Source organism: Danio aesculapii, chromosome 16 (assembly GCF_903798145.1).
Source record: "Danio aesculapii chromosome 16, fDanAes4.1, whole genome shotgun sequence".
In the NCBI taxonomy this organism is placed as follows: Eukaryota; Metazoa; Chordata; class Actinopteri; order Cypriniformes; family Danionidae; genus Danio; species Danio aesculapii.
This window is the reverse complement of record NC_079450.1, coordinates 43,869,792-43,897,503: the sequence shown is the minus strand read 5'-3', so window position 1 is coordinate 43,897,503 and position 27,712 is coordinate 43,869,792. Positions and strand designations below refer to the sequence as shown.

Below are 27,712 nucleotides of genomic sequence, written 5' to 3'. Positions count from 1 at the left end.
AGTGTTTGTCGTTATAACATTGAGCGTTATATAAAACGTATGCAGATGTTTGATCTTGCGCAATGTTTTTTGTTTGTTTGTTTTTTAATACCGTTGTGTCCTACTTTCCCAGACTCACTTCTCCAAAGGGACATTACTGATATGCTGGTTGATGAAGGTCTGTTTGAATGCTGTAAACACTTTTTGTAATTGTCAGTTACTGTAATGGTAGTGGATGTCAAGCAACTTGCAATTCATATGACAAATAGCTTTGTATTAAAATAAGCTAAAACATCAAGCATGTCAATATATGCACACATTGAAGCTAGTAAATTTTTTGCATTGTCAGTTCATAGAAACCATGTCATAGAGAAATCCTCCTAAGATTTCCTCATGCTGTTTGCAATAGAGGTAAAGTTGGTTTTATATTCACACATTCATTCAGTGACAACTTGTGACACGCTCCCTATATTGTTTACCACGGCACTTTGAATATTTAGTCTGAAATAACCTGCAAGTGTGACTTGAAAACAACATTAACACTGTTTATTTGACTTTGAGCATGTGCTTAATAGTCATTGGCTGCTGATATGATTTCGCTATTTACAGTTTGCAAATAATTCTTTTATGAAATTATATTATTAAGGTGAAAGTTCGAATGTGCGAATATAAAACCAACTTTAACTCTATCTGTTTGCAATGAGTGGTCTCATGGAATCAGCTTGCTGTACTTCATACATTTTGATAGTAAAGTCATGTGTCATAAGAGAACATTGTAATTAGTCTTAAATGACTCTATCTTTATCATACTGATTAGGTATCCTCTCAAAACTAAGACTTTAATTGATTTACATAGGGGAATGCAGAGTTCTGGCATTAAACAAGGGAATTTTTTATTCATTCTTTTTCTTTTCGGCTTAGTCCCTTTATTAATCTGGGGTCGCCACAGCGGAATGAGCCGCCAACTTATCCAGCATATGTTTTATGTAGCGGATGCCCTTCCAGCTGCAACCCATCACAGGGAAACATCCATACACTACAAGGCAATTAACAACAATAATTAAATACATTTAACTCAAGCATATTAATCATGCATATTGAGTATTGAGTATATAAGAAACTTAGGATTACTCTGTATTAAAGTCATGAAATCATAAAATATATTTACATCACTAAAAAAGAGTTTATAAGTTTGGTGCAGTCTCAAAATGGAGCCCTTGTGACAAAGTGTTGCTTGGTTTTGCTGTCTGTTTTATGAACACGGTGGTTTATTTAAATAAAATTTGTCTTGTTGAAACAAGAGCCTGAATTTATTAAAAAATTTCTTTCAGTTGCAGATGGCTATCAGAGACAGTCGCCACTTAGCCCTGAGGGTAAGGCTATAGTCAGTCATCTGACCCGTTAATTGAATATTTGGCTAATTTTTCTCATGGATGTATTTTTTTTATTGAATTTAAAAGCTTGTGTTGTTATATAAAAAAACTAAATATTTTATTCACATTTGTGGCTTTTATGTGTTTAAGTGCCAGAATTATATCAATTTTATAAATGAAAATCATTTTCTTCTGCTTATTTCAGAGATAGACTTTCTGATGATGCAGAGACCAGTCCTTCCTGACTTTTCCAAAGTGATGGGTAAGTGCTTGCATGATGCTTCTAAAATTGTCAATGGAAAGTCCATAAATTTATTTTGTGTGTGTATTCGCAATTGAACTTTTAGTTGAGCAAATGTAACCAATTTCTTATTATATGCTCTCAGTATTGCAACTCCGGCTCCTAACTAGTCTTTCTTCCAATCCTAAGTGGCAACACTGGTTATATCACATTATACAATGTTATAAAATATGATTTCAAAGTCTGGTTAAAAATTCTCAATAATTCATAACACTGAGAATAAACATGTGTACAACATGTTTGTGTTTTTTACGTTCTGTTGTGTGTACTTTGTATATATTTTAGTTGCAGGCTCTTCAGACATGACCCAGAGAGAAGTCACAAACTTTCACCCTGAGAACGTCCCAATAGGTACTGTTGCATTCAAAGCTATAATATCTTTCGGTTTAGGAGCTGAGATTCGGTTTACCAGTGTGTCTCGATATCTGAGAAAGAAATTAGAGAGACACTCATTTTAGCATTTATTACAAAAATTCTTCATTTCAGGTCCCCCAGTGTTTGGCCCTCGCTCCGCTGGACCCAGGACAGGACCAGAGGTTGATTTTCCACCAGCCTTTCCGAATACTGGCAATCTGCAAGATATCTGTCAGTTTAGTAAAGCTCCAGTCCGGTACCCTAAGGACATGTTTCCTTCGAGTGGCTTTGGTAATGAGGCTCGACGGGGTGATGCTGTCAATCAACTTCAGTCCTGGTACAGTGTCTGCTGTGGCATTAATGGGACAGAGGAAGAGCAAATCTGTTGTGCTGAACAAGCGGTGAGATTTATACCTTCTAATTATTAGGGAGAGAGATCATCATGAGTCTTCCTTAAATAGACTGTAAAGTTTCTTTAACATTTATTTTAAAGGAGGATTCACCCCAAATATATACAGTAGTCAACATTTGAAGTGGATCATCACATTTCATCAGATTTGTCATAAAACTACTGAACAACACCCATTCTTGTCCTAGGACAATTTTGAAAAAAATTTTTTTGGTTCACTTAGAATGTTGACAACTGTATATATATTTTTGTACATATTCTCATGCATGGGGTTTGTCTCTCCAGTAAAAGTCAAACAATATTGGTTATTGAGTTCTATGTCATGAATGTCAAAAAAGTAGGCTAAAAATGAACTGCCACGTGAATGAACAGTTGCATGACTTCAGTTTTTTCACCATTAAGCTTTTCACAACACTTGCATCTCACAACCTTTATTTACAATGAAGTATATTGTGCACTGATAGGGCTAGAGTCATTTTTAAAAGTGTAATTACCTCTATCACTTCCACTTTGATGCGATTTACACTAGTGCATTTCATTTGAAATTGTAAAAGTTTTGGTATGATTATGCATGTTGTCCACGCTACATTGGCATTTTAAACACAAAAAATTGAGCAATTTGAAAACACAGAAGATACTATTTTGGTGTGGAAATGCTGGCGTTCCACTTCAAAATAGATTGGCTGAAACACTTTTGAAAACTGGGTTGTGGCTTCTGGACTTTTGTGTATTGTTCCCTAAATTCATCAAGCTCCTCACATGTGACCATTAATGATATAACTATTGATGCCAGCAAGATATACACATGCCCACTGAGCATGCATTTAGTTTTTAAAGTGTGGGGCAAAATACTTGAAGTCAAGACCACGGAATGTGCAAAACTGCTAATTCGTTTTTGGGTTTTGGCATACAAAAATATATCCAACGTGCAAAAATATCCTAAATGTTTGGGACCATTGCTATCCGGCTCTTAACAGGCAAACAAGACACACAGCTATGCTTTAGCAACACAGAATATGACAGTGTTTGTTTGCATCTGGTATAAATCATGTTTTTTTTTTTTTTAATCATGTTTTCAAATTCCTCAGAATGTTAAAGGAGAAACTGCAGATGTTTTAGGTTTCTTATAAAATTGTATTGCAAAGACATTTTCTTTTATTTTGTAATTTACTTCATCTGCATTGGTGTTGCTATATTTTGTTGTATACTAAAACAATATATATATGGGCAGAGCCTAACATGACATGATAGACTTTTCCTATCTTTAAATGAAATCTTTTTTTCCTTTTCACCATTTAGTCTTTGGTGAGGTAGTATCCAATACATTGATATCCTCAAATGGACCAATGTCAAAGTAAACTGCCTTGAATGTTTGCGCATGAAAGATGGTCTTCTGACTGCTGTTTTTTCATTTCTATTTCATTTGTCTTACTCTATAAATATCACTGTTATGTTTTCTAACATTTAGTGGAAGAAGAGTCTGTCTGCCTACTGTTCTCGGGAATTCACCATAAAGACCAGCCACTACTTTTGCTGCAAGAAAAATGGAAGGGCACGATGGAGCTGTTTTGATAAGGAGGCTTCAGATTCTTCTTATCAAGTTTCCTCCGAGATTTTAAATGGCAATGCTTCACAGAAGTCTCAAGGCTTCAAATATAACTCCAGCGCTTGCAAAGGGTAGGTTCCTCTGGGAGTATAAACAGTATTTTGGTTTAAGGTGCTCTTTAAAATTGAAATGAGGGTTACAAATATATCTTTGGTAATTGTCGAAATCAAAAGTTTGTATAGCACCTGAGTGAATTGAGATGAATTAGACAAACTGCACAGCTATGATTTTTTTCTCTATATTTTTTAATTCTAAACTACTTATGATGTCAGTATTACAAAAAGATTTTTACACTTTTCTAAACTTTTTTTTTTGTATAAACTTAAGACCTATGATCTGACCCTTTTTTTTTTATTATACAGTTTTTGTTAGTCCCTTTGGTACATTTCTCAGATCAGAATTGAATTTCTTAACTACCTGTTCAATCTTCACATCATTGTGTCACTTGTGCACATCAAAAAAGCAGTTTCTCATTCCTTTGAACAAGTTGCAAATGCATTTGTACATCCATGCAAATGATTATGTGCAATTCTCTGCTGTTTCCTACATTATCAATTGCCTTTGTCATGTTGATCAGATGTATAATTTTGGTCTCTGTTGAATAGTCTCAGCCCCTACAACATTTAATCATTTGTTTATAGCATAAGTCTTTAAATGCAAAATGACTGAACAAGTTGTCATAATATTTTGTCATAATGCATTTTTTTAAATACATTTCCATTAGACTTTTTTCTAAATCCGTCTGCAATTGGTAAATTTCTCCCAGGTGAATCTTGACTTTTTCTAATGAAGGTGCATCTCAAAAGAGATTGTCCTGTGTTCACATTTTTACTTTTGTTTAGTCTTTTTGCTATGCAGTGCTGTCTTTTTTCTTTCGGTATAAAAATGACAAATTACAGTACAAACACCAAAAAAGAAAAATAGTCATAGTTTACATCAGAACATCCCTCCAGAGTACACTATTATATTGACAACATGACTAAGTAATTTGACTGTCTTATCCACACACAATAACACAAGGACTAATCATTCTGATGGCACCGACATATTCATTGACCCAAATTTTGTTTTGAGAGATGAATTAAGGATTTTGAACAAGAGACTGGGTTTTGCAGGTGATCCATGATGTTTTGTTATGTGAATGTGTTGTTTTGAGAAATGTACTTACTGTTTTGCAAATTTCAATTCTGATCTGAAAAATGTATCAAAGTGACTGAGGAAAAACTGTAATGATGGCTGCCTCTTCATGTAGTTCTAAAGATTATAAAGAAACTGAAACTGTTTTCAAAACTAATATTTTATGGCATTGTTTTTAAAGAGATTTTTTTTGGGTGGGGGGATGTTAGTACAATTTACAAATAACCTTGATGTTGTGTGTTTTTTTGTTTGTTTTTTTACACATTTGTTTTATAACACAGTGGTCAGTACAATATATGGTGTGGCAAAACAGTTTCTCTTTATATCATTTCTATATTGAATTTTCAAAGGTTTTAAAAGTCCAAATATGATTTTGTTCAAACACCTACAGTAACATGCAGAATAAGTAGGTGCATAATCTTGGTGAAGTTTATAAAATAAATGTTTTCTTTTCTTGCCCGTTCTTCTCATCTTTGGGTTTTATCAGCCTGTGCAATGAAACTTATAATAGAGTAAATTTCATTGATTTGTAAGTAAATACTCAATATTGCAACTCTGGCTCCTGAGTAGTCTTTCATTAAATCTTAATTGACAACGCTGGTTACGCCACATGATAGACTGTCATAGAAATATTAAAAAGACTTAATAAATCCCATTTAACACAAAATATACCTGTGTTGAAGTATTGTTTATTTTTCACATAATTAACACAAAGTGTACAGAGGAAAGAAGACAACCTTCAAGGTCCCGTGAAATTAAAATGAATAATTTTAGACGTTAGTTTCAATCTGTTAGTTTTAAGGATATCTATTAGCTAGTGTGTTCCAAAACAGTGACAGAATTCATTTTTAGCTAATATAAAAACAATACAAACATCAAAAGCTTGCAGTTTGTCACTTGCACCTAAATAGAGCAACGATTTTATTTACATCACCTTATACTTCAATTTATTCATCAAATCTTGAATATGAGATGTTTCCAATGTGGTGAAAAAAACCACAAGAAGTTCCAGTTCAACAAAATTAATGTTATTTCCAAATTTCAGTAATGAGATTTTTATAAACCTTATTTTTGATCCTTCATATGTTGCTGTGTGTTTTTACTTAAAGGGGCATTCTGCAGTGATGTCATTATTAAGGTGCAATGATATTATCCAACACCTGAAATAGTCCACAGCTAGGTAACAGCACTGTATAATATCATTGTGCCTGCTTCAGCCATGGTATGGCACCAAAGTTCATTTATGCCAGAATAGGAGTAGCGTTCCTAGCCTTATTGACCTAGAAATTTTTCATTTTTCTTTGTACAACATGTAACTATAGAAGAGTCAAGCTTTAAATAGGAAAATTATTGGAAACTCTTTATGCTAAGCTGAAAAACAATCCCACCAGACTTGGAGATTGACTGAATGGATCAAAAAATGGTAAAAATGAACTATTTAACTCTAGAAAGCTTGTAAAAAGACTATTTCCTTTAAGGTCCTAATATACTATTTAATAAAACTATATTTTTACTAAGGAAAGCAGGCAAATTAATTGGGAAAGGCAGTCTTTTTTTTTTGTTTTTATTTATGCATTACTTTTTAGTCACACAAATAAAGGCAGTTGAACAGAAAAAAAACATTTGTTGTCTCCTCAATTATTCAAAAGATTAAATCATTCTCAGGCTCAGCGTTGAGGTGTAGGTAGTGATTCAACAAATACTTTATCTCCCATCATGAAAATAAGCTAATTTAAATATATATATATATATATATATATATATATATATATATATATATATATATATATATATATATATATATATATATATATTTAAATTTGCTTATTTTCATGATATTTATATATATATATATATATATATATATATATATATATATATATATATATATATATATATATATATATATATATATATATATATATATATATTTATTTATTTATTTATTTATTTATTTATTTTTATTTTTTTTTTTATTTTTTTTTTTTTACATATGCTCAAAATTATGCTTACACTGTCTTTAATCATTCAGCTCATTGGCTTCTCCAAAAGCACTAAAGAAGCAGACTGCAGCTCCAGACCTCACTTTTCCACCTGGGCATCCTGAGTCCTCCAACATTGCAAATATTTGTGCTCATCGCAAGATCCGACCACGATACATCACTAGTTGTCTTCCTCACACTGGCTACGGCTGGCTGATCCGCCAGTCCAAGGCCATCAATATCCTGGAGAGAGAATATAACCGGTGCTGCAAGGAGAAAAAAGGTGTACAAAGCTGTGCTGAACAGAAGGTGAGAATATAATACCAATGACCCAACATTTATTCCCATGCAGTGTTGCATACATATTTTGCCAAAATCTTGTATTGATGATGTAAGAGAGAGTGTTGTGCAAAGTGTTTTTCAGCACATCCCAAAGATTCTCACTTGGGCAAAGGTCTGGACTTTGTGGTGGCTAATCCTTCATGCACCCTGAAACACCATTCACAATTTGAGCCCAATGAATCTTGGCATTGTTATTTTGGAATATACAGTACCTGTACCATCAGGGAAAACCAAATCTATTGATCAAACAACCTGGTCATTCAGGTAGTCAGCTGACCTCATTATTTGGGCACGTAACATTGTTGAACCTAGGAGCTGACCAACTGCAGGATCCCCATATCATTGCATTGCCCCAAAAGACTTGCATGGTAGGCACTAGACATGATGGGTGCATCACTTCATCGCCTCTCTTCTTACCCTGATGCATCCATCTAACTGGAACAGGGTAAATCTGGACTCATCAGACCACATGACCTTCTTCCATTTCTCCAGAGTCCAATTTTTATGTTCCCTAGCAAACCAAAGTCTTTTTTTCCCCGATTAGCCTCCCTGATAAGTGGTTTTCTTAAGGCTACACAACTGTTTAGTCCTAATCCCTTGAGTTCCCCTCACATTGTTACACTCTTAATTTCCCTATTACACATAGCTGTGATTTCTACTGTTAATTTTTTTCATGATTTAATTTCAAAATGATTTTTAGTTGTTTCAGAAATCTCCTTAGATGTTTAATTTGCCTGATCCGTGCCAATAAATCAATCCTTGTAAAACAGATTAACATATTTTTCATGACTTTTGACTTGGTGGTTTAAGAAATGAGAAGTTTATCTCTGCATTAGTTAGGGTTTAATTATTTTTAAAAGCTGAAACAGAATTATCCATGCAGTAATTATTCAATGGCTGGCTCTTACCTGTTTGCTTAAAATTAAATCCTAGTGGTGACTTTTTTAAAAAAAAAATTTTTTTTTGGACTGGCAGTGTGTAAACAGAATACTCAAAGTAACTGTGAATATACTATATATGCATAATGCTTATGATTATATAGGTTATGAGTTTATTGAAGTAAGCAAGTTTGTATAATAGAAAATTAACATGCTATACAAATAAACAGTGCATCCAGAAAGTATTCATAGCGATTCACATTTTTTATGTTACAGCCTTATTCCAAAATCAATTAAATTCATTTATTTCCTCCAAATTCTACACACAATACCCCATAATGACAATGTGAAAAAAGATTTTTTGAAATTGTTGGAAATTTATTAAAAAATATAAAACTTGTAAAATCACATGTACTCACAGCTTTTGCCATGAAGTTCTAAATTTTGCACAGGTACATTCTGTTTCCACTGATCATTCTTGAGATGCTTTAGCAGATTAATTGGAGTTCACATGTGGTAAATTCAGTTGATTGGACATGATTTAAAAAGGCATACACCTGTCTATTTAAGGTCCTAGAGTTGACAGTGCATGTCAAAGTACAAACCAAGCATGAAGACAAAGGAATTGTCTATAGACATCAGAGACAGGATTGTCTCGAGGCACAAGGCTGGGGAAGGTTACAGAAAAATTTCTGCTGCTCTAAAAGCTTCAATGAGCACAGTGGCCTCCATCATCCGTAAGTGGAAGATGTTTGGAACCATCAGGACTCTTCCTAGAGTTGGCCGGCCATCTAAGCTGAGTGGTCGGGAGAGAAGGGCCTTAGTCCGGGAGGTGATCAATAACCCGATGGTCACTCTGTCTGAGCTCCAGCGTTCTTCCTTGAAGAGAGGAGAACCTTGCAGAAGAACAGCCATCTGTGCGGCAATCCACCAATCAGGCCTGTATGGTAGAGTGGTCAGATGGAAGCCACTCCTTAGTATTGGAATTTGCCAAAAGACATCTGAAGGACTCTCAAAATCAAAAATAGAAACAAAATTCTCTGGTCTGATGAGACTAAAATTTAACTCTTTGGAGTAAATGCCAGGTTTCCTCCACGTTTGGAGAAAACCAGGCACCACTCATCACCAGACTAATACCATCCCTACAGTGAAGCACGGTGGTGGCAGCATCATGCTCTGGGGATGTTTTTCAGCAGCAGGAACTGGAAGACCAGTCAGGATATAGGGAAAGGTGAATGCAGCAATGTACAGAGATATCCTAAATGAAAACCTGCTTCAGAGTGCTCTTGACCTCAGACTGAGGCGATGCTTCATCTTCCAGCAGGACAATGACCCAAAATATCAATGGAGTGGCTCCACAACAAGTCGGTGAATGTCCTTGAGTGGCCCAGCCAGAGACCAGACCTAATACCTAATGAGGTACTGCAAAGAGGAATGGGCAAAAATTCCCAAAGACGGGTTTTCCAAGCTTGTGGCATTATATTCAAAAAGACTTGAGGCTGTTATTGCTGCCAAAGGTGCATCAACAAAGTATTGAGCGAAGGCTGTGAATACTTATTTAGATATGATTTTATGATTCTTCAGGTTTTTTGTTTTTTATAAATTTGCAACAATTTCAAAAAATCTTTTTTCACATTGTCATTATGGGGTATTGTGTGTAGAATTTGCAGGAAATAAATAAATTTAATCCATTTTGGAATAAGGCTGTAACAAAAAAATGTGGGGAAACTGCTATGAATACTTTCCGGATGCACTGTGGCAAACAAAAAACAAATCTGAATCTTTGTATGCAATATAATAACTCTTATTTGTTTCTGAGTAGAAAATATAGGTGCCCTATCAACTAAGTAAATAAACTATGGATTTTTGTTGCTTTTATATGGTAACTTTTCTCTATATTTGTATTTCAGTGGAAGAAGATGGTTGATAAGTTTTGTAAAGATGAGAAGAAAAGCAAAAGACAGCAGTTTGAGTGCTGTGAAAAGAAGAAAGGAGAAGAGCAGTACGCCTGTTTCGCATCTGCTGCCCCTGATCCAGGATACAGTTCCACTGATGGACAACTAAGCTCCTCTGCTGCCCCTCCAACACTCCATACATTCTGTGATGTACATACAACTATCCAGAGCATGTAAGACTGTCTTTCTCCCTATAGATTTTATGTCTGAAAAATAACCTTCTCCAGTTTGCTATCTGTAATATTGTTTTAAAAAAGGCTGCTTTTGTTTGAGCAAAAATATAGAAAAAATGGCTTTCACTGGCTGCATAAACAATATTTACCTGACCTCTATAGATCCGATGAGTAAAGCTTCCAAAGGCCGAGGACTTTGATGAATAATATTTTATGGGTTTGCGTAGCACTTGCACTTGTTTTCTTGAAACAATCCTGGTGTTTTTGCCATTTTTGTTTGGATATATCTTTTTGTTTTCAACATCAGTGACCATGAATGGCAGTCAAAACTAGGATAGTTGGAAAATAACCTTCTGCACAGAAAAACATTGGTTCAAGGACCAAAGAAAATACAACTGCAAAGATATGCAACTAAAAGTGTGCATTTAGAAAGTTTTTCATTTGATTCTAAGAGAGCTCATTTTGGGGGGATTTCCCAACATGTAGCAAACTGGTTACTTGACTATGAGATTTACAAAATATTTCAAGATTATGTAACCCAAATGTCATTTATTTACCCACAGGAAGGGTTTCCCATTTTCTCTAGAAAACATGGCTGAACGGTGCTGCCTTCTAGCGGCACAGGAGAGACCTGCATGTATAGAGGCAGAGGTAAGGGCAAACTTTACATCTGATTTTGTGCCTGCCTGGTACATAATAAAAATATTTTTTAATGCATGACTAAAATGTAAAGAGCAAAAATGCTTTATTTTATTCATTTCATCCCTGCCTTTATTTCAAAATTGCCTATAATCTCTTGCAGTTTGGCAGCCACCTGAATGAAGTGTGTAAAACAAAGGAGCTGATGAAACATCACTGTTGTTCCTCTGAAATCAAAAACCATGTCAAATGTGCTACAAAGCTGCTTCTGCGCCATATTGGCAAGGCAAACAAGGTCAAAGAAAGTGGCAGAAAGAAATGCCCACTAAACATTTAGTTGTATGTCTGAGGCAGAGCCTAGATCCCTGCTAATATGAATGTAGGTCAGTTTATGCAGAGAGCATACATTTCAATTCATTCGTTTTCCTTCAGCTTCCTTCAGTCTCTATTTCAGACATCACCACAGCGGAATGAACCGCCAACTATTCCAGAATATGTTTTACGCAGCGGATGCACTTCTAGCTGCAACTCAGCATTAGTAAACACCCATACACACTCATACACTACAGCCAATTTAGTTTATTAAATTCACCTATAGCGCATATCTGGACTGTGGGGGAAACCGAAGCACCTGGAGCAAACCCACGTGAACATTGGGAGAACATGCGAATTTCACACAGAAATGTCAACTGGCCAAACTGGGAGTCGAACCAGTGACTTTCTTGCTGTGAGACGACAGTGTTAACCACTGAACCAGTGTGCCAACTCCATACATTTCAATGTACATTTAAATTGAATCAAACCTGTACCACGTTCCTATTGTTGATGTTTTGTTTTTATATGCATACTACACCTATATTTCTTTCAGAGTGCTTTATTAATTACTGAGAGATGTTTTTCATCATTTATCATAAAAAACATCTATGCAGACATATTTTAGGTTGTGTATATTATAAATAAAGTATTTTTAAAATCTTCTATGATTGCATGGTCTCATTTAACATCATTGAAGGACAAATAAAACCCTTCAATAGTGGATATATATATATATATATATATATATATATATATATATATATATATATATATATATATATATATATATATATATATATAAACTGTATGAGTCATATTTCATTTCCTTTTCATGAGTCAGCTGTCGATTTAAATTGTTTTTCATCTAAGCCATAAACAGTCAGTTGTCTCTGTATTTTTATTATATTGTACTATAGAAAGAAAGACATCTTTATACTATCTAAAGATTTAGAGCAGATAGCAACCTGTTGACACTTACAGTCTCTTTAAAAGTGTGCTTTTAGGAAAGTACGTCACATAATCCAGTTTGTTTTTGTATGTGTGTGTGTGCAAGCGATATGATTTTAATGAGGAGATCAAATGTCATGGTGCCACAGCATTTGCACGTTAATTTTAGCATAAAGCCCATATTCCAATTTTGATGACAATAAACAAATTTCAAATTTAAATGTGAAGTTCTTTTTACCAGTATATAATTAGTCAAGCCCAGTCTAAATTGGAAGATGTTATCTATTGAGATTTTTTATTTTATTTTTTTGTTTTGTTTCCGGAACTAATAGAACATTTTAGAATGGAAAATTTTAGTACAAGTATTTTTAGACAAATTGCAGTTTAAATAAAACATTTAATATAGTGTACAAAATGCTATTATCTTAGCATTGCAATTTCTCTATAGAGAGTAAAACGTGTTTAATAAACTAGCCATTATAGTCTCAATTCAGTCAGTGTGGCCGCTGCCTGGCCGGGCGGAACCGGACACTAATCTGTCTGTCAGGTTCCGGTCCGGGATCGGGTCCAGTATACCCGAATCAAAATGGCGTCCGCTTGTCCAACCGACACGGGCTTATCTGCCCCTCCAGGTAAATGAAATTAAATCATTATGGGTTTTTTTATTGAATCGCTAATATTGAATCGTGGCTGTTTTCGTATTGGTCTGGTGCTATGGATTTACAATTTTTTTTTACAAGCACTACATTGACTCACTGTTTACTGACTGCAGTCATGCCTTTTGTTCAACAGCAACAACATATATTTCTCGGAATGTAGCAGTTATTTGTAACTACAATATATCCGTAACTTATTAGTGTTATGTATTTGCGATTTATTCGATTTAGCTGATATGAAACCTGAAGTTTTTCCTCATAAAATCCAGATCGGAGATGTGGATCCGTGGCTAGCGTGCTATAAGCTAACAAATCAAGTAATAACAAACATATAGAAGATGTGATATTTAAATAGCCTAAATTATTAAATACAGCTCGGTTAAGGTTACATGATCGTACTATTTTTGTATTGGATTTCGTTGTTTTGTTTTTGTGCTTTCTGATGAATTGAGTTGTTTTGTGGTCATTAAACGACCATAAACTTAACGTTAACGTAATTTTCAGTAACGTTAAATTTACATTTTTCACATTGAAAACACCAACACTGAAAGTATCATTTGGCTTTTAATAAAAGATTACCAGATGTTTCCTGTTTTCAAATAGTACGGTACTTCATACATATATATATATATATATATATATATATATATATATATATATATATATATATATATATATATATATATATATACACACACATACATGGATACATGTGTAAATATAATTTAATGTTGCTATGCTAAATAGTCTCCGGTTTATGTCACAGGCACACTCACACTGATTCAAGTGTATTACAATGTAAATAAAATATCTACTTCAACTCATAATAAAAACCTTCTTAAGCAGCGTCAGAAAAGGTTCTAAAGCAGGTTTATGGAGCTCAAGCCGCATTTTAACACAATTTTGACCAGGAGGTAGAGTTTGCTTAGTTGTGTGTAAAATGTTTTGTTTGTCTTTCTCCTTGTTGTTCATGAAAGTTTGCTAAACATTTGGTAGACTTTTGTTGAAGATGTGGTACTTTTGTCAACTGTTGCCTATTAAGCAATGGTAAACTTGTATTCTTAATTTTTATTACAGTGAACAGGAAAGCTAATCTATTCCAACTATTACTTGCTGCGTTCATCACATTGATAATTCAAATGGTTTCAGTTTGTGCATTAGCTAATTGGTTATTGGGTGGTAAACAGCATTAACAGTGCTTATCATCTAAAAGCTTAATGTCTTTGACTGTCTGTCTTCATTTTTACTCTGTGGTCAATAACGTCCTTTGGGAAATAAAGTGGAGATTGGCTTAGTCTAAAGGTGCAGAAGTCAATCGAGGGGTCATTATGGCTGTGTGATTAATCGAAATCTAATCGCAATTGCGATTTGAAACGTTGCAATTAGCTAATCGCTAATTAGCTAAAATTTGCTAAAAAGGCAGAGATATGAAATGTATATGTATTATAAAATTTCCCCCACCCAGTGCAAATGTGTGACTGCCGTCTGTGTGTGACTGTCTTACTATCCAATTGAGTGAGCACCTTCTTGTTCTACCCAATCAGAATTGCGCAACCGAACTATGCGTAAAGCCCACAATTAAACACACAAACATGGAAAGCGCGGACAAGTGGGATGATGGCGTCTGCCGCTTCAGAAACATTAATAGATGAATTCATATCAAAGCAAAACAGAATGTTGGTAATATGAGAATGTTCTGATTTCAAAGTCACAGACACTGAATAAAAACAGGTAATTTGTAAAAGCTGTCGCATAATTGTTGCCACAGCATGAGGAAGTACAACAACCAGCACCTAAAAAACACCACAGGCAGTTATAAGAGGAGTGTCTTGCTAAAAAGTAAACTAAAAGTATTGTAAGTGACACTCAATCTAGTAGCTAGCAACACCAAAGTACATTTTCAGAGTTGTTTGCAGCTGTTACACCATATGAAAAAACACGAAGGCACCAGGAGATAACTAACCCCATAAATCACTACTGTTTGCTCTAGAGAAAAATTTGTGTTTAATTTCTGAATATTTATAGATTTGAATAAAAGTTGGAGTTAGTTAATGTCTTTTCAGCTCCTTTTTTTAACTAACACTCACTGCATTTTAGCAGAAAGAAGCTACAGTACAGAATATTGAGCTGAAGCTTGATTATTACATTAAATCGCAAATCAAATCGAAATCGCAATATCTGTTAAAAAAAAAAATTGCAATTTGATATTTTCCCCTAATTGCACAGCCCTAGTGGTCAATATTTAGGTGTTAACTTAGTATATCATGGGCTTTTGTGTTTGTAACCTACATCAGTTAGCACTCTATTGGAAGTATTTTTAGTTCTGCCAGACACATGCACACAGTCTTGATGGCCAAGACTGTTCTTTGTCTAAATATAAATGTGAAAATGGGACAGAAACCAGCTTGCTCACCTAGATAAAATGGGTCAGTCTGCTTATCATCTACTGTAACTCTATCATCATCTTATATGTGGCACATCTTGCCACAATTCATGACTTTGTTTTTATGTTTTGTCCCCTATAACTCTTGAGAGAGAGGGAGAGAGAGAATCGCTTAAGCTCAGCCATAGTATAGAATGAAAAGGCTAGAGATGAGCCTTGTGTTCTTACTTAGTGGTTGATTTTTGACCTACTTGTGGTTTAAAGATGTTGCAGCACTAGAATTTGTGGAAACATTTGTGGTGTTTAAATAATACATTACATTTAATTAAATGACTTTTTCTCTTTAAAGGTGTGTCTGTACGGTGTCTTTCCGGTAAGACAACCTAATTAGCATGATTTAAAAGATGTACAGTGACTTAGTTTTGGTTACTGAACACATACATTTTTGTATCTAAACAACTTTTTATCTGTGATAAACTGCCTTTTTAATGAAACAAATACTTGTAACTTTAGTTTCAGTAATGGTTCACACCATTTACTACTGACTTATAACCTGCATATTGTTAAGATATTACATTTTTATTAGCACATATAAAGTATACTCTTATTTTACATCACAATACCTTAACCAAACTACTACCTCTCTAACTCTTAACAAGCAGCTAATTAGTTTATTAAGCTAAAATTGTAGTTAATTGTTTGTTAATAGTGTGAGCTTTACATTTGAATAAAGTATGACCCAAATTATTATATGGTAACTAAAGAATGAATCTGTAGACTGAACTGTATATGTAACAATATTATTTAATTACTATTCTGTTTAGGCCGTGTGTGTATTTACAGGCAACATTTATACAAAATTACAACAAAAAAGGGTAAAACATTATTTAACGTTATTCAGAACAAAATGACTTTAATCTAAAGTCTGTATCTTACTGTGATCTTCCTTGGACTGAAGTTTTCTGAAATAATGTGCTGTGTAATATTAAGGCTCTTTCAGCTTTTTATTTTTAGATTTAGTCAGTCATATCATTCTTTTTCTGTCCAGGTGATCCCATACCGCCTCGATAATATTTAGGTCTGGACTCTTTGGGGGCCATTTCATCACTGTCATTGTTTTATCAGCTGTTTTTCTGTCAAGATTTTTTTCACTGCATTAGGAGTATGTTTGGGATGATTATAATGCTGAAAGATAAATCAGTTACCAATGTGGTGCTGTCTAGATGGAATTACAAAATGAATTTAAACCTGTCTATTCATGATCAATTCTGATAATACTGCCAATGCCACTAGCAGAAATGCAGCTCCAAGCAAGGACAGAGCTTCTATCATATTTCACTGAAGAGTGCAAGCACTCATTCTTCTTTCTCTCAACAACTTTTTCTTTCGTGTCTTAAACAACTAGACAAAAGAAAAATGATAATAAAGAGAGTGAGATGTGATCATGTAACATCATAATACCATCTCTAAAACAAATGTGTTGGGGGCCTAAAACCTTTGTTTAGTACTGTACATGACAAATGCTCTAACTTGCTGCACAAGCATAATGTTTCTCTGTTATCGTATTTGTGATCTTAAAAATGTAGTTAACATATATATTATTTAGGAGGAAGATTTGAACTCCTTATCTTCTAATTCAATTATCTTTTATTGATGTAGCTCTACCCAGCTTTCACCCAAACAGACAAACAAAGGCTACCACCACATCCGAACAAACAAATACCCACCAGTCCAAACAAACACACTTTGAGAGATCATTTTAGTACGCGCTGGTTTAAGGGCTCAGTTTGGGCCCCATTAAAATGACTATTTTACCTCTACAGATCTGAGGACTCCGTTTTGGAGGCTGTTGTCCTCTGGGAGAGGTACATGCATGGTTCTGTTGTTGCTGTGTGGTCAAAGACTCTGGTATACTTCAAACAAAGTTCTATTCATTCTTCAGGGCAAAAAGAGGTTCGAAAAGGCTGAGTGACTGTATACTGTTTTTTGAACATTCCCAACTAAGGATAAACTATTAATAAGAAAGAAACCGAAATGGAAATTCATAAACTATAACAGACATAATTTCCCCATGACGGTTATTATTATTATTATTTATAATTCTGTTAATAGTTCCCTTTTAAAGAAAGAGTGCATGGGAGTTTCCCTGACATCGTGCTTAGTGCTTTGTTCTTATCTGCAAGTATGCAAGTTTCTCATACACCAGGTAAATTGTTCAGTTATTGTATTTGCAAAAAAGTTATTTTCAATTTTTAAAAATAAAACTTGTATTTTACATTAAAACTAAAATGGGACCTTTTTTCAACAAGATACCAATTAATTTTTTTAATTTCATAACTTTCTGCATTGATTTCAGTTTGAAATATTTATTTTAAATAAATAAATTTATTTCCTTCAATTAATTTAATATCATAAAATATAAAAACATGCTCTTTCATTAGAAAAAAAAATTAATAGTTGAGTATGTTTACAGTACAAATGATACAACACATTATGAGAGGGAGTTGAGGTAAAATGTTCACTTAATCGAGATTTTGATTTTAGGCCATCCATTCTTCACACCAAAACAAAAAATTTGGTCAGACCATTTTTGACCACTTCATGAATTTTTTTTTGTTAGATTCTTGATTTTGGAACGAATTTTATTTTATATAATTAGTATCTTCATTTTGATAAGTTATTTATAAAATAAACAGGAAGATACAATAAAAGTGATTGGAATGTTGTGCAAGTCACCTTGTTTCTATGGCCAGCTAGTTCAAGAAGCACCTCCACATCTTTACATTGTGTTCTTTTTATCACAGACAGAATGGCACCTCAAAGGTGTTTAGGAGCCAATACTAACATCCCCAAAAGTTTGCTTTGGTGAGCTGTTTCGAACTGCTCAGATTAACTCAAAAAGAATATTCTTTCAGCCAGATTTTGTTAGAAATTATGTCCTTTCAGTTGGTTTGTTTGAAGTATACCAGGACATTTACACTTTCTGAATGCCACCTAACCAAAATGTCTTCTCTCTTGCATGGTCTTGTTTGCAGTGGCGATTTAAGCTTGATTACTTGGGGACAGATGGACTGTAATGAAAGTGAAAAAAAAATAGTAACTGTGAGTCATCTGTTTATGAAATTAAAGCCGACAGGAATAGGCATTGGTATCTCAGACTGATGATTAAAGCGTCTGCTGGAACATGTAAATATATAGCACAGTTCCTGGATGTTGTGCCGCTATACATATTGTAGATGTTAGTGTTTTGCCATGCATGTGTGTGTGCATCATTGTGAGATGTCAGCATAAGCAGTCAGGCTGCTTTTTCTCAAATTCCATTGTTCACATTTTTTTTCTCATACTGACTTCATATTTATATGTTTGGCATATAAAATCTTTATCTGGCCTCACTAACTACAACTTAAAATAGCTGTTGCTATTGGTTACTACAAGGATTTTCAGCAGTTGTCTGAGAGGTGATCTGAGAATGGATGAATTACCTTCCATCCATTCTTCAGGCATTTACTCATCAGGACAGCAAATATGCGTCATTAGCGTCAGAGAGAGAACTCATGACGTCGTATATACTATGTACTTGTAGCACTATGTAGTATGTACTAGGGCTGCCGTAATTTGTTCTTAGCTCTAAAATATAGTTTAATTTTTGTTTCTTTGCGTGTTCAAAAATGTTGCAACCTGTTGAAAGTGATACAGATGTGAGGTAATATCCACCAGTGCGGAATATAGAAAAATCTTAAATTGAGATTTTTTTTTATACTGCACGCTTCAAATCAGAGATTCAAAACCTAGATTAGGTAGTTTAGAATGTCATTATTGATTTAATAAACTGACGAGAGAGCGAATTTTTATGAATTTTGTTGCATAGAAACTTTTTGTATTACATTTTATTAAATAATTTCATGTTACAGGTTGACACATGTAGGTATACTTAGCAGACAATGTAATTAATGTTCATAAACCTGACAGATTAGTAGTAATAGTTCTTCTTATTTTTTTAATGGGCAATAACATAGCTCACTCGCTTTACTTCAGCTTATTTTTTCATTTATAAGCAGTTCAGCACCATTAAGTAATTAGTATAAAAATAGTAATTTTTAAAATAAAATTAATCTCTAAGTCGAACAATAATAAGTCAATAATTAGTTGCTCGATGAGACCATATAATTAAGTAATAGGAAGTCATACAGTACACATTTGTACTTTTTGTAGTTTAGCTCTTTTTATGTGCGTTTGTAGTTCTGATTAAATTTACGGCCAACATGCAATATTAGTGGTTAGAATACAGAAGATTCTACACTTTGAATTTCAAATGGAAATAGTAGACCACCTGCTAACCTTTGAACTCTTTTCATGTTTTGTGACACTAATTCTATTCTTTAAATACTACACCAGAGATAGTACGTAAGTTTGGATGTAGCAACAGTCTCACTTTTGAAGTTTAACTCAGCATGAAGCAGGTTAATTCTTGGTTGTTATAGGTTGTGTCAGTATATCACCTTGTTAATAAAAATAATCACAATGTTAATCAAATTCACTTTTTCTAAATTTTTAGGTTCAAAGTTGTTGCAAGAAAGATCAAGGTCCCATAATGCAATTGAAATCCATAAATAAATGGGGAAAAATAAAAACATGAATGGAAAACGTCTAATTTATGGTTGTTTTTCCAGTGCACTAACAAGTAATATGCAATAGATCTGCTAAAGTATTTATAATTTTGTGTTAATATTAGTATAAAAATACAAAAAAAGTCCTTGTTGGATCTGGTCCTTTTAAGCAATTACTGAAAAATTGGTCACACTTTACAATAAGGTTCATTAGTTAATGTTAATTAATGCATTTACTAACATGAACAAACTATAAACAATACATTTACTACAGTATTTGTTCATGTTAGTTAATGAAAATATAGTTGTTCATTGTTAGTTCATGTTAACTCACGGTGCATTAACTAAAGGGCACCTAGGTTACCCCTTTTTGAGTCTGTTGTGTCTCCAGAATTTTATGGTTTTAGGGTTTTTTCTTTATACTTCATTTGTATGTCTTAATGTTTTGGAATTTGTTCCTCACTATATTGAACATTTTGACTACAGTATTCTACATCAGTGCAAAAAAAACTAAACAAATCTATTTTCATACCATGCATTCCTAATATTAAAACATGCATTTGAATCTCCTGTTGTTTTAATTGGTTTTGTTCGTTGTTGTTTTTTTTTTTGTGTGTGATTTAGAGCTGCACGATTCTGGCTGAAATTAGAATCACGATTTTTTTGCTTAAAATAAAGATCACGATTTTCTCACAATTCTGTAGATGTAAAATAAAGGTTAATATGAGTAGGCTATTATTATTGTTATTTCTCAAACATATGGTAAAACAACAAAAACAATAGCGTAGGTCTACTGTTGTTTAAAATGCAAAATTTTGAATAGACTTTGAATGGTGGACTTGAACAGACTTTAAATGTCTCCTGGTAGTTAATGCACAGTAAAGTGATACAACTATTCATTATTCTTAAGTTGAATTATTGTGTTTGAGACATATGCTTGCAATCTGTCATTGACAACATTAGACCTTTTTTTTCCTACTGGTAAAATCAGACATTTGTCAATGTCAGATTTCCTCTTGCATTATATTCCACGTTACATAAGCTAGAGTAGTTAAACATTTATTTTCATGCACAACTCTGTGTTCGCTATGAAAGAAAAACATATTAAACGCTTGTCGCAATCATAACTCTAAAATACGATATGATTATTTAACTTTCGATATTATAAATGACGATATTAGAAACAGAGCCAGGTCTGTATACTTATAGTTGAGCATTATCTTTCTTATTTTTTATTTGCTTTGATAAACAAAACTAGTATACATGTATTCTTCCATTCATACTGGAAGCTAGAGGGCGCTCTTACACATAAACTCCACATGCACTAAGACATCCAGCTATCAAAGTAGCAAGTGTTTGGAGAAAATTAAGCTTTGTAACACTTTCAATCAATTGAATTTATTGGTCTTAACTAGGGGTGTAACGGTAACCGCATCACCGCCTTACCGCCATAATGAGATGTCAACCGCGGTGATGTGGCTATTACCGTCATCACCGCCCATTTTAGTTTATTATTTATTTTTGCTTGTGAATCTTTCAGGATTGTATAGAAAAACTGAATAAACTAAAAAGGAATAAAAGGCCTGCCCTAAGTATTTTCCACTTAAATTACAAATTTAGATTACAAAACGCAAACACTGAATCCTTTTTAATAACCAGCATGGGCTGTTTTTATTTTAAGCTTATTTTAATAAAGCAGGCCTACTAACTCAAATCAATCGCTCCACAGAAAATTTGCATTTTTAACGCACCGCTGTAATTTCTATATCCCAATCCTTTTATCAACATTTTTAATACAAGTCATTATTTTAAAGATTATGACTTGAGAATATGATTTTACCTCAGCGCTGCACTTTTCTCCTTCACAACACTCCGTCACCGAGGGTGAAGAAGTTAAACTCTCCTCAGTTTAATTTACAGTGTCAAACTGGCACAGGAATATCAGTATTTTAATATAGGCTTTGCTAAAAAGCTGGTTAAATGTAGGTCTTTTTTTACAGAAGCTATAAACACACGCGCATGCTGCGACCGGTGATGAGTCAACAATCGCATATATTTTGACTTATTTAAAGTAGGCTATAGGCTATAATAATTTTGTGTAAAGACATTTATAAAAATATGTAGCTAATATATCACAGGGGTTTGTGTAGGAGCAATTACAGTGGAGCATTAATTAAATCCTTTTTCCCGTGGAGCGAAACAAAACCTGCACAGTTGTGTAGCGGATGGGGACGCACAAAAATATACAATTCATATATTTTCGTCGGAAGAAAAATATTCTTTGAACAAATTTTGTTTTGTACAGTTTGTATCTTAGTTTTTGTCGGTCAGTTATTTATAAAATAAACAAGAATAACTAATAAACTTTGAGGTGAAGCGATGTGCCTCAGGGTCCGCTTATGCCGCGGCCAAAACACAAACCGGTTAAATACAATTAAATACTGTAATATAAATAAAATAAAAGTGAAATATTCAGTTTCAAATATTGAATCTTTGTTAACTGTATGATCAAAATTAAAACAGCAGCCTATACTATCACTCTTTATGACAAACATCCATTGATCAGTCAGTTTCGCTTTAGTTTAATCAAAGCGTTTGAACTTTTTGATATTTTAGGCAAAATGGTCTGCATAACCAATGATCAAACTTATCCACCTGCGACCCACCCATAATTAAACATCATGTAGGCGAGAGCTGGCTTATTGATTACCTGAACCGTGTATTAACGGCTGCACCAGCATAATCGAGTTCTGCGTATTAATAGCAGTACCAGCAGATATAAGAGTTTATTAAAAAGCCTATATTAATATACTGATATTCCTGTGCCAGTTTGATAGTTTAACTACTTCACACTTACTCATGGTTTCCGCTAAATTCATTCTTCCATGGCGGGGCGCCACGCCAGGATTCATCCCGCCACGGCTACATTACAGCTTCTCATTCAAATTTTTTTATTATTTTAATAGCAGGTGATAATCGCACCAAAGCGTAATAAAAGGTAAGTATAACAGCGCGAACTTTTCTGTAACCGCAGTAGTGCTGTGCGTCGTTTGTTTAACCCTTTAAGGTTACGTGCTGACTGACTGACTGACTGGCTGACTGTGACAGGTGCGTTATGCGTGAGGCCAGCACACACGGCGTATAGCCGTTTTATTTTATTTCAGGACGCATTAATACCGGAGGCATTCATACATATTTATTGAAAATCTATTAAAGGCTGGAGACATACTCGTTACACAAACGCACTAAATCGCACTTCAGCAGCGTTTATTTGAGAGCGCACAAGAAGATCTGCGCGCTCTTAAAGCAGCTTATATTTGAGGGGGAGGCAAGAAGTTTTGTGCTCGAGCAGAAAAAATTGGCGCGCAAGCAGAGATCCGCATGCTGTAGGCTATTACCTAAATGCGATCTCAACTTCTAATACTGCGCTCACGACATTTGTCATTGAAATAACGCCACAGGTAGTTAGTAGATGTGTGTAAAAAAGGCCTGCCGCCACAGCTGGAAAAAATCCTAGAGGAAACACTGTGTATATGTAAATATGTATGTATGTGTATATATACATATATGGTATATATATGTCGACTCCTAGAGGCAATTAGGTTAAATTGCACACTACAAAGTATCTTTGAGCCGTGCAAAGCCAGCTGTATGGGATGGGATCATCCGCATGTCTAGCAGGTATATAAGGTTTCCATACCATGCTGTTGAATTGCGGTAAAGTTAGTTTGACATTTGACATTCATTAACATTTGATTTTAAACCAATTCAATTCTTTGCTCCTGTTATAGTTTGAGCCGTAAAATAGGTCAGATAGGCTTAAATATGTGCCCTTTATGTTGGACGAGGCTTAATTTCTCTATTAAAAAAAAATAAACCATACAAATAAAAGAAACAATTCAACCATATGAAATTATACAATAAAACCAGTACAGAAATGTTCAAAATAACAAAATAACATCCTACTTATTGCACAAGACTTTATTTTTTTTTATATTTATTATAATGTAAAAAATCGTAAAAGTCAATTAAACTCTGACACCATTTGAGATAAAATATTCAAATCAGCTCCAAAATTGTGTCTCGCCCACAATTAAGGCAACTCTCTCATCAAAGGGTGTTAGTTCAGTATCCCCTGTTCCCCTGCCTGTTCGGTCCACACTTTGACGGTGCGCCGCTGTTCTCCTCTTAACCTGCACCACATCGGACCATTTCTTTTTTAAATTCACTCACAGTGCGATGTTCAGACCCCACTGCATTAACCGCGTCAGCTAAACTCTCTCACATCCTTTTTTTTCTTTTGTTATTAATTTCGGAGGACAAACATGCAAATAACACAGTTTTTCTCCGGTCTACCTTCGATAGGAGCACTTCCAATTCACATTCTGTGAAGTTTCTCTTCATTACATATTATTTCCTAGTTTTTACTTCATAAAGTAGAGTCATTACCATATTTATCTGGGAGAGGAGGCAGGGAGGGGTTTTGCGCTCGTGCACGTGCGCTCAGTTTCACGTTAATTTAAATATACAAAGAGAATGCGTGGGATTCCGCTTGCGCAGTGTTTCATACGTCTGAATTTTTTACTGCGTACGCACATTTACAGCTTTATCTGTACGCAATGTTTCAGTATGAATTCAATGCAAGTCTTTGTACTTGAGGCCCATGATGTGGAGTTACTAAAAAACTAAACACTGAAATTTCAGTGATTAGGCAGTGGGGGCGATATTAGCGAACCAGTGTTGAATTTTTACAACTAATGAAGCCCCACTTTTCTTGTTTGAATCTTATAATTAAATTAATGCACATACTGTCTGAACCAATGATTTGAAACAAAATATTTATAAAGGTTTCAAAGCTTCACAAAATGGCAGTAGCAGAGTACAAACATATCAAACATGAAGACAAATAAAAACTGCACAATTGTTGCAATACATGGTTTTCTTTGTGTACTTTAAACCATCTTGGCCACTTTTGTAAGAAAATAAAATGAATTTGTAATAAAAGCTTATTTATTATCGAAAATCTAATCTACATATCAGTATATCACCCTTATCACTGTGACTGTATAATACAATAAAATTGCTGAATTGGCAATTGCTTTCTCGTTCTGATATATAAAACCATATCTGGTTACCACCAGGGGCGTAGCAACCGGGGGGGATGGGGGGGGGACACGTCCCCCTCACTTTTTGGAAACAGGTTACTCTGTCCCCCGACTGGCCCACATGTTTTATTTGACCTAGCGGCCACAAGTATTCTCTGATTTGTTACTTGATTTGAGTGAACGATCACTCAGCCAATCACAGCGCGAATCTCTTGAGCGTCTGCCACAAGCTTCATTCATTCACTTTGCAGTCAAAGACAGGTATGACGCGGAAGGGAGCAAAAGCTACAGATGGGTAAATCACTAACTTTACAGAATCCTACTTTTGTTCCGTTTCGAAGTGAGAACCGTAAAGTCCCTGGTGCTGGTGTCTTGTCTGGTGCCGAGACAGAGAAAGACAGCGGGGTTAAGTTGGTTTTGTTTTCGGTATTCCTGACACATTCAGTGACGGACATCATTAACTAAAAAACCTCTAACCCTAAAAAGATCTAAACTGTATTCCCTACAGAAAAGACAAAGCTGGTTATGTTTCACAGCTGTCTTTTTTCGCTCGATATTACGAGCACTGCTTGAGCAGTCGCAAAATGCGTTTAGCCAAAGAGAGCTCGCGCTGACCTAAACTCTCAGTAAGGGACCGTCGGAAAAGTGCTTCTATTTTCGTTTTTTTTTTTTTTTTTTCGAAAACAAGACCAACTTAACTCTGCTGAGAAAGACGTGTCATATCACAATTATGCAGCCTTTTTATGGCCTATTGCTTAATTTATGATTTAGACATGTAAATACACACAAGTACTAGTAAAACAAGAACTTTAGCATTTGTAAAACACACAAGGAAGTCTAACAATCCATTAAAATATAATTTGCGGATGTGTTTTAATCATATCAGATACACATACTGAAAGTAACTATAAAATTTAATCTACTCCTCTCTAAGTTCACCAACCACTTACTTGCATGTATTTGGGGAGTAATTGGTGAATGTACGTGTTGAATCCTGCGTGTTCTGCTTTCATGAATGACGCATCGGCCGCAAGTACACATGGCGATGTCCATCTCACGTTATATGTGTAGTATCAACTTGCAATTTTGCAATTGAATTGAAGTATTTAAAAATATTTTCCCACAGAGTAATGCTTAATTTAAATGTGTGTGGTTCTGTTTATTTATTGTTATTATTAATATTTTGTAATTATTTTAGAATTTTGTTTAAAAGATTATTAAATAAACTTTATTGCTAATAAATCATTAATCACTTTTGGGTGACCATACAGCTGTCCCCCCCACATTTAAAATGGCTGTTACGCCCCTGGTTACCACATTTAGGTTTTGTCATTATTAATGCAGGTAGAAAGATTTTTTATCATGGGAAGAATTTTAACTCTTCTATTGTCTGTATATTGCAAATGGTAAGATAAGTCAGGCTCTTGACAGATTTTACCCCATGTGACTCCAGCTATAAGATTATTTTAGTTTATTTTCTGGTGCATTAGAGAGGATGAACAGATTTTAAATTTGAGACCCTATCAAGTTTTTGAACATCAGTTAATAAAGTTTATCAGTTAATACAGTTTTAGCAAAATACATGATGGATTTTGCTAATAGTTTGTTTGTTTGTTTGTTTAGCTTATGATTTGAAAAATTAATGTATTTTTTTATGTTTTTTTTTTTTTTTTGTTTTAAGATCTGAGGTTATTTATCCAAAAAATAATTTTAACATTACATTGTCAGTACTTGAGAATATCATTGCCATACAAAAACAAAAACAAAGAACAGATTCTAATCTTTTAAATAGTAATGTTTAAGTCTACTTATCAGTCATTTAATGATAAGTAAATCAGGATGGTTTTGAGTTGTAGAAAAAAAACAGCAAGAAGTGTTATGAAGTTAATTTTCTAACATGTTTTTTTCATGCGTTTTCTTTCTGCTTCCATCTTTAAAGGGTCCAGCGGAGTTCGAAAGATGACTATTACAGAGGTAAGACTCATGGAAGTTATTTTTAATTGCTCTGTAAGTTCTAAAGAAGATGACTGGGCAGTTTTGTCTTTTTGGCACTCAAATATTGCACTCAAAAAGATGTTCCAGTTAATGAGAATATGCATTCCTTTCAGAATTACCAACATTTAAATGAATAAAAATGAAAAAAATAAAAATCTGTCATTTGCTCAGCCTTCACTTGATTGAGTTTCATTTTAAGTCATTTTGATGATGGAAACCTGTAACCATTAACTTCCAATGGTTATCGCTTTCTAACATTTTTCAAAATACCTTATTTATCTTATTTTAAGAGGTATGTAACCTCTTAAGGGTAAGTAAATCTTCATATTTTGGGTGAACTATCCCTTTAATATATTTGTGTTAGTATGATCTCACTGAGGAAAAACAATGCGTAAACAGTAAGGGATAGGTTCGCAAATTACACCACGTAACAAGTTTCCCAGTGCATAGTTTGGTTATGATGGTTAATCTTTTATCATTATTAAACAGGTAGTTCCATTCCAATGAGCTGACTGAACAGTGTGTTCCAGCTGTGTTTTCACCTTACCTTGTTTTTTCATTTCAGTTTTTCATTT

The 27,712-nt window shown here is 34.1% G+C and overlaps 2 protein-coding genes across 4 annotated transcripts in view; both read left to right on the top strand.

The window, feature by feature from the left end:
- Window positions 1–105: 105 nt before the first annotated feature.
- ecm1b (extracellular matrix protein 1b) lies at window positions 106–12,106 on the top strand. 2 transcript variants are annotated; one of them, XM_056475458.1, is made up of 10 exons: window positions 106–157; window positions 1,311–1,352; window positions 1,558–1,614; window positions 1,939–2,004; window positions 2,140–2,408; window positions 3,885–4,093; window positions 7,192–7,450; window positions 10,272–10,489; window positions 11,053–11,140; window positions 11,292–12,106. In XM_056475458.1, exons 1-10 carry the CDS (start codon window positions 142–144, stop codon window positions 11,463–11,465), a joined length of 1,398 nt encoding a protein of 465 aa, XP_056331433.1. In that variant the 5' UTR covers window positions 106–141; the 3' UTR covers window positions 11,466–12,106. The 2 variants fall into 2 exon arrangements, with proteins under 2 accessions (XP_056331433.1, XP_056331434.1); XM_056475459.1 differs by having other exon boundaries at window positions 121–157; window positions 1,317–1,352.
- An 835-nt stretch (window positions 12,107–12,941) lies between these two features.
- The window catches only part of pip5k1ab (phosphatidylinositol-4-phosphate 5-kinase, type I, alpha, b), a 33,897-nt gene continuing 19,126 nt past the window's right edge, over window positions 12,942–27,712 (top strand). The window contains exons 1-3 of one of the 2 annotated variants that reach the window (XM_056475982.1): window positions 12,981–13,023; window positions 17,254–17,295; window positions 27,082–27,116. In XM_056475982.1, the coding sequence (XP_056331957.1) occupies window positions 27,102–27,116 (15 nt within the window). In that variant the 5' untranslated portion in view covers window positions 12,981–13,023; window positions 17,254–17,295; window positions 27,082–27,101. Of the gene's footprint in view, window positions 13,024–17,253; window positions 17,296–27,081; window positions 27,117–27,712 lie in introns of both variants that reach the window. The other variant, XM_056475980.1, reaches the window with a different exon arrangement.

What these genes read in the sequence shown, in the direction of transcription:
- ecm1b (XM_056475458.1), top strand. An exon ending in CCCTGAGAACGTCCCAATAG is followed by an intron (nt 2,005 to 2,139) that starts GTACTGTTGCAT and finishes TCTTCATTTCAG; the next exon opens with GTCCCCCAGTGTTTGGCCCT. An exon ending in AAAGCTGTGCTGAACAGAAG is followed by an intron (nt 7,451 to 10,271) that starts GTGAGAATATAA and finishes TTTGTATTTCAG; the next exon opens with TGGAAGAAGATGGTTGATAA.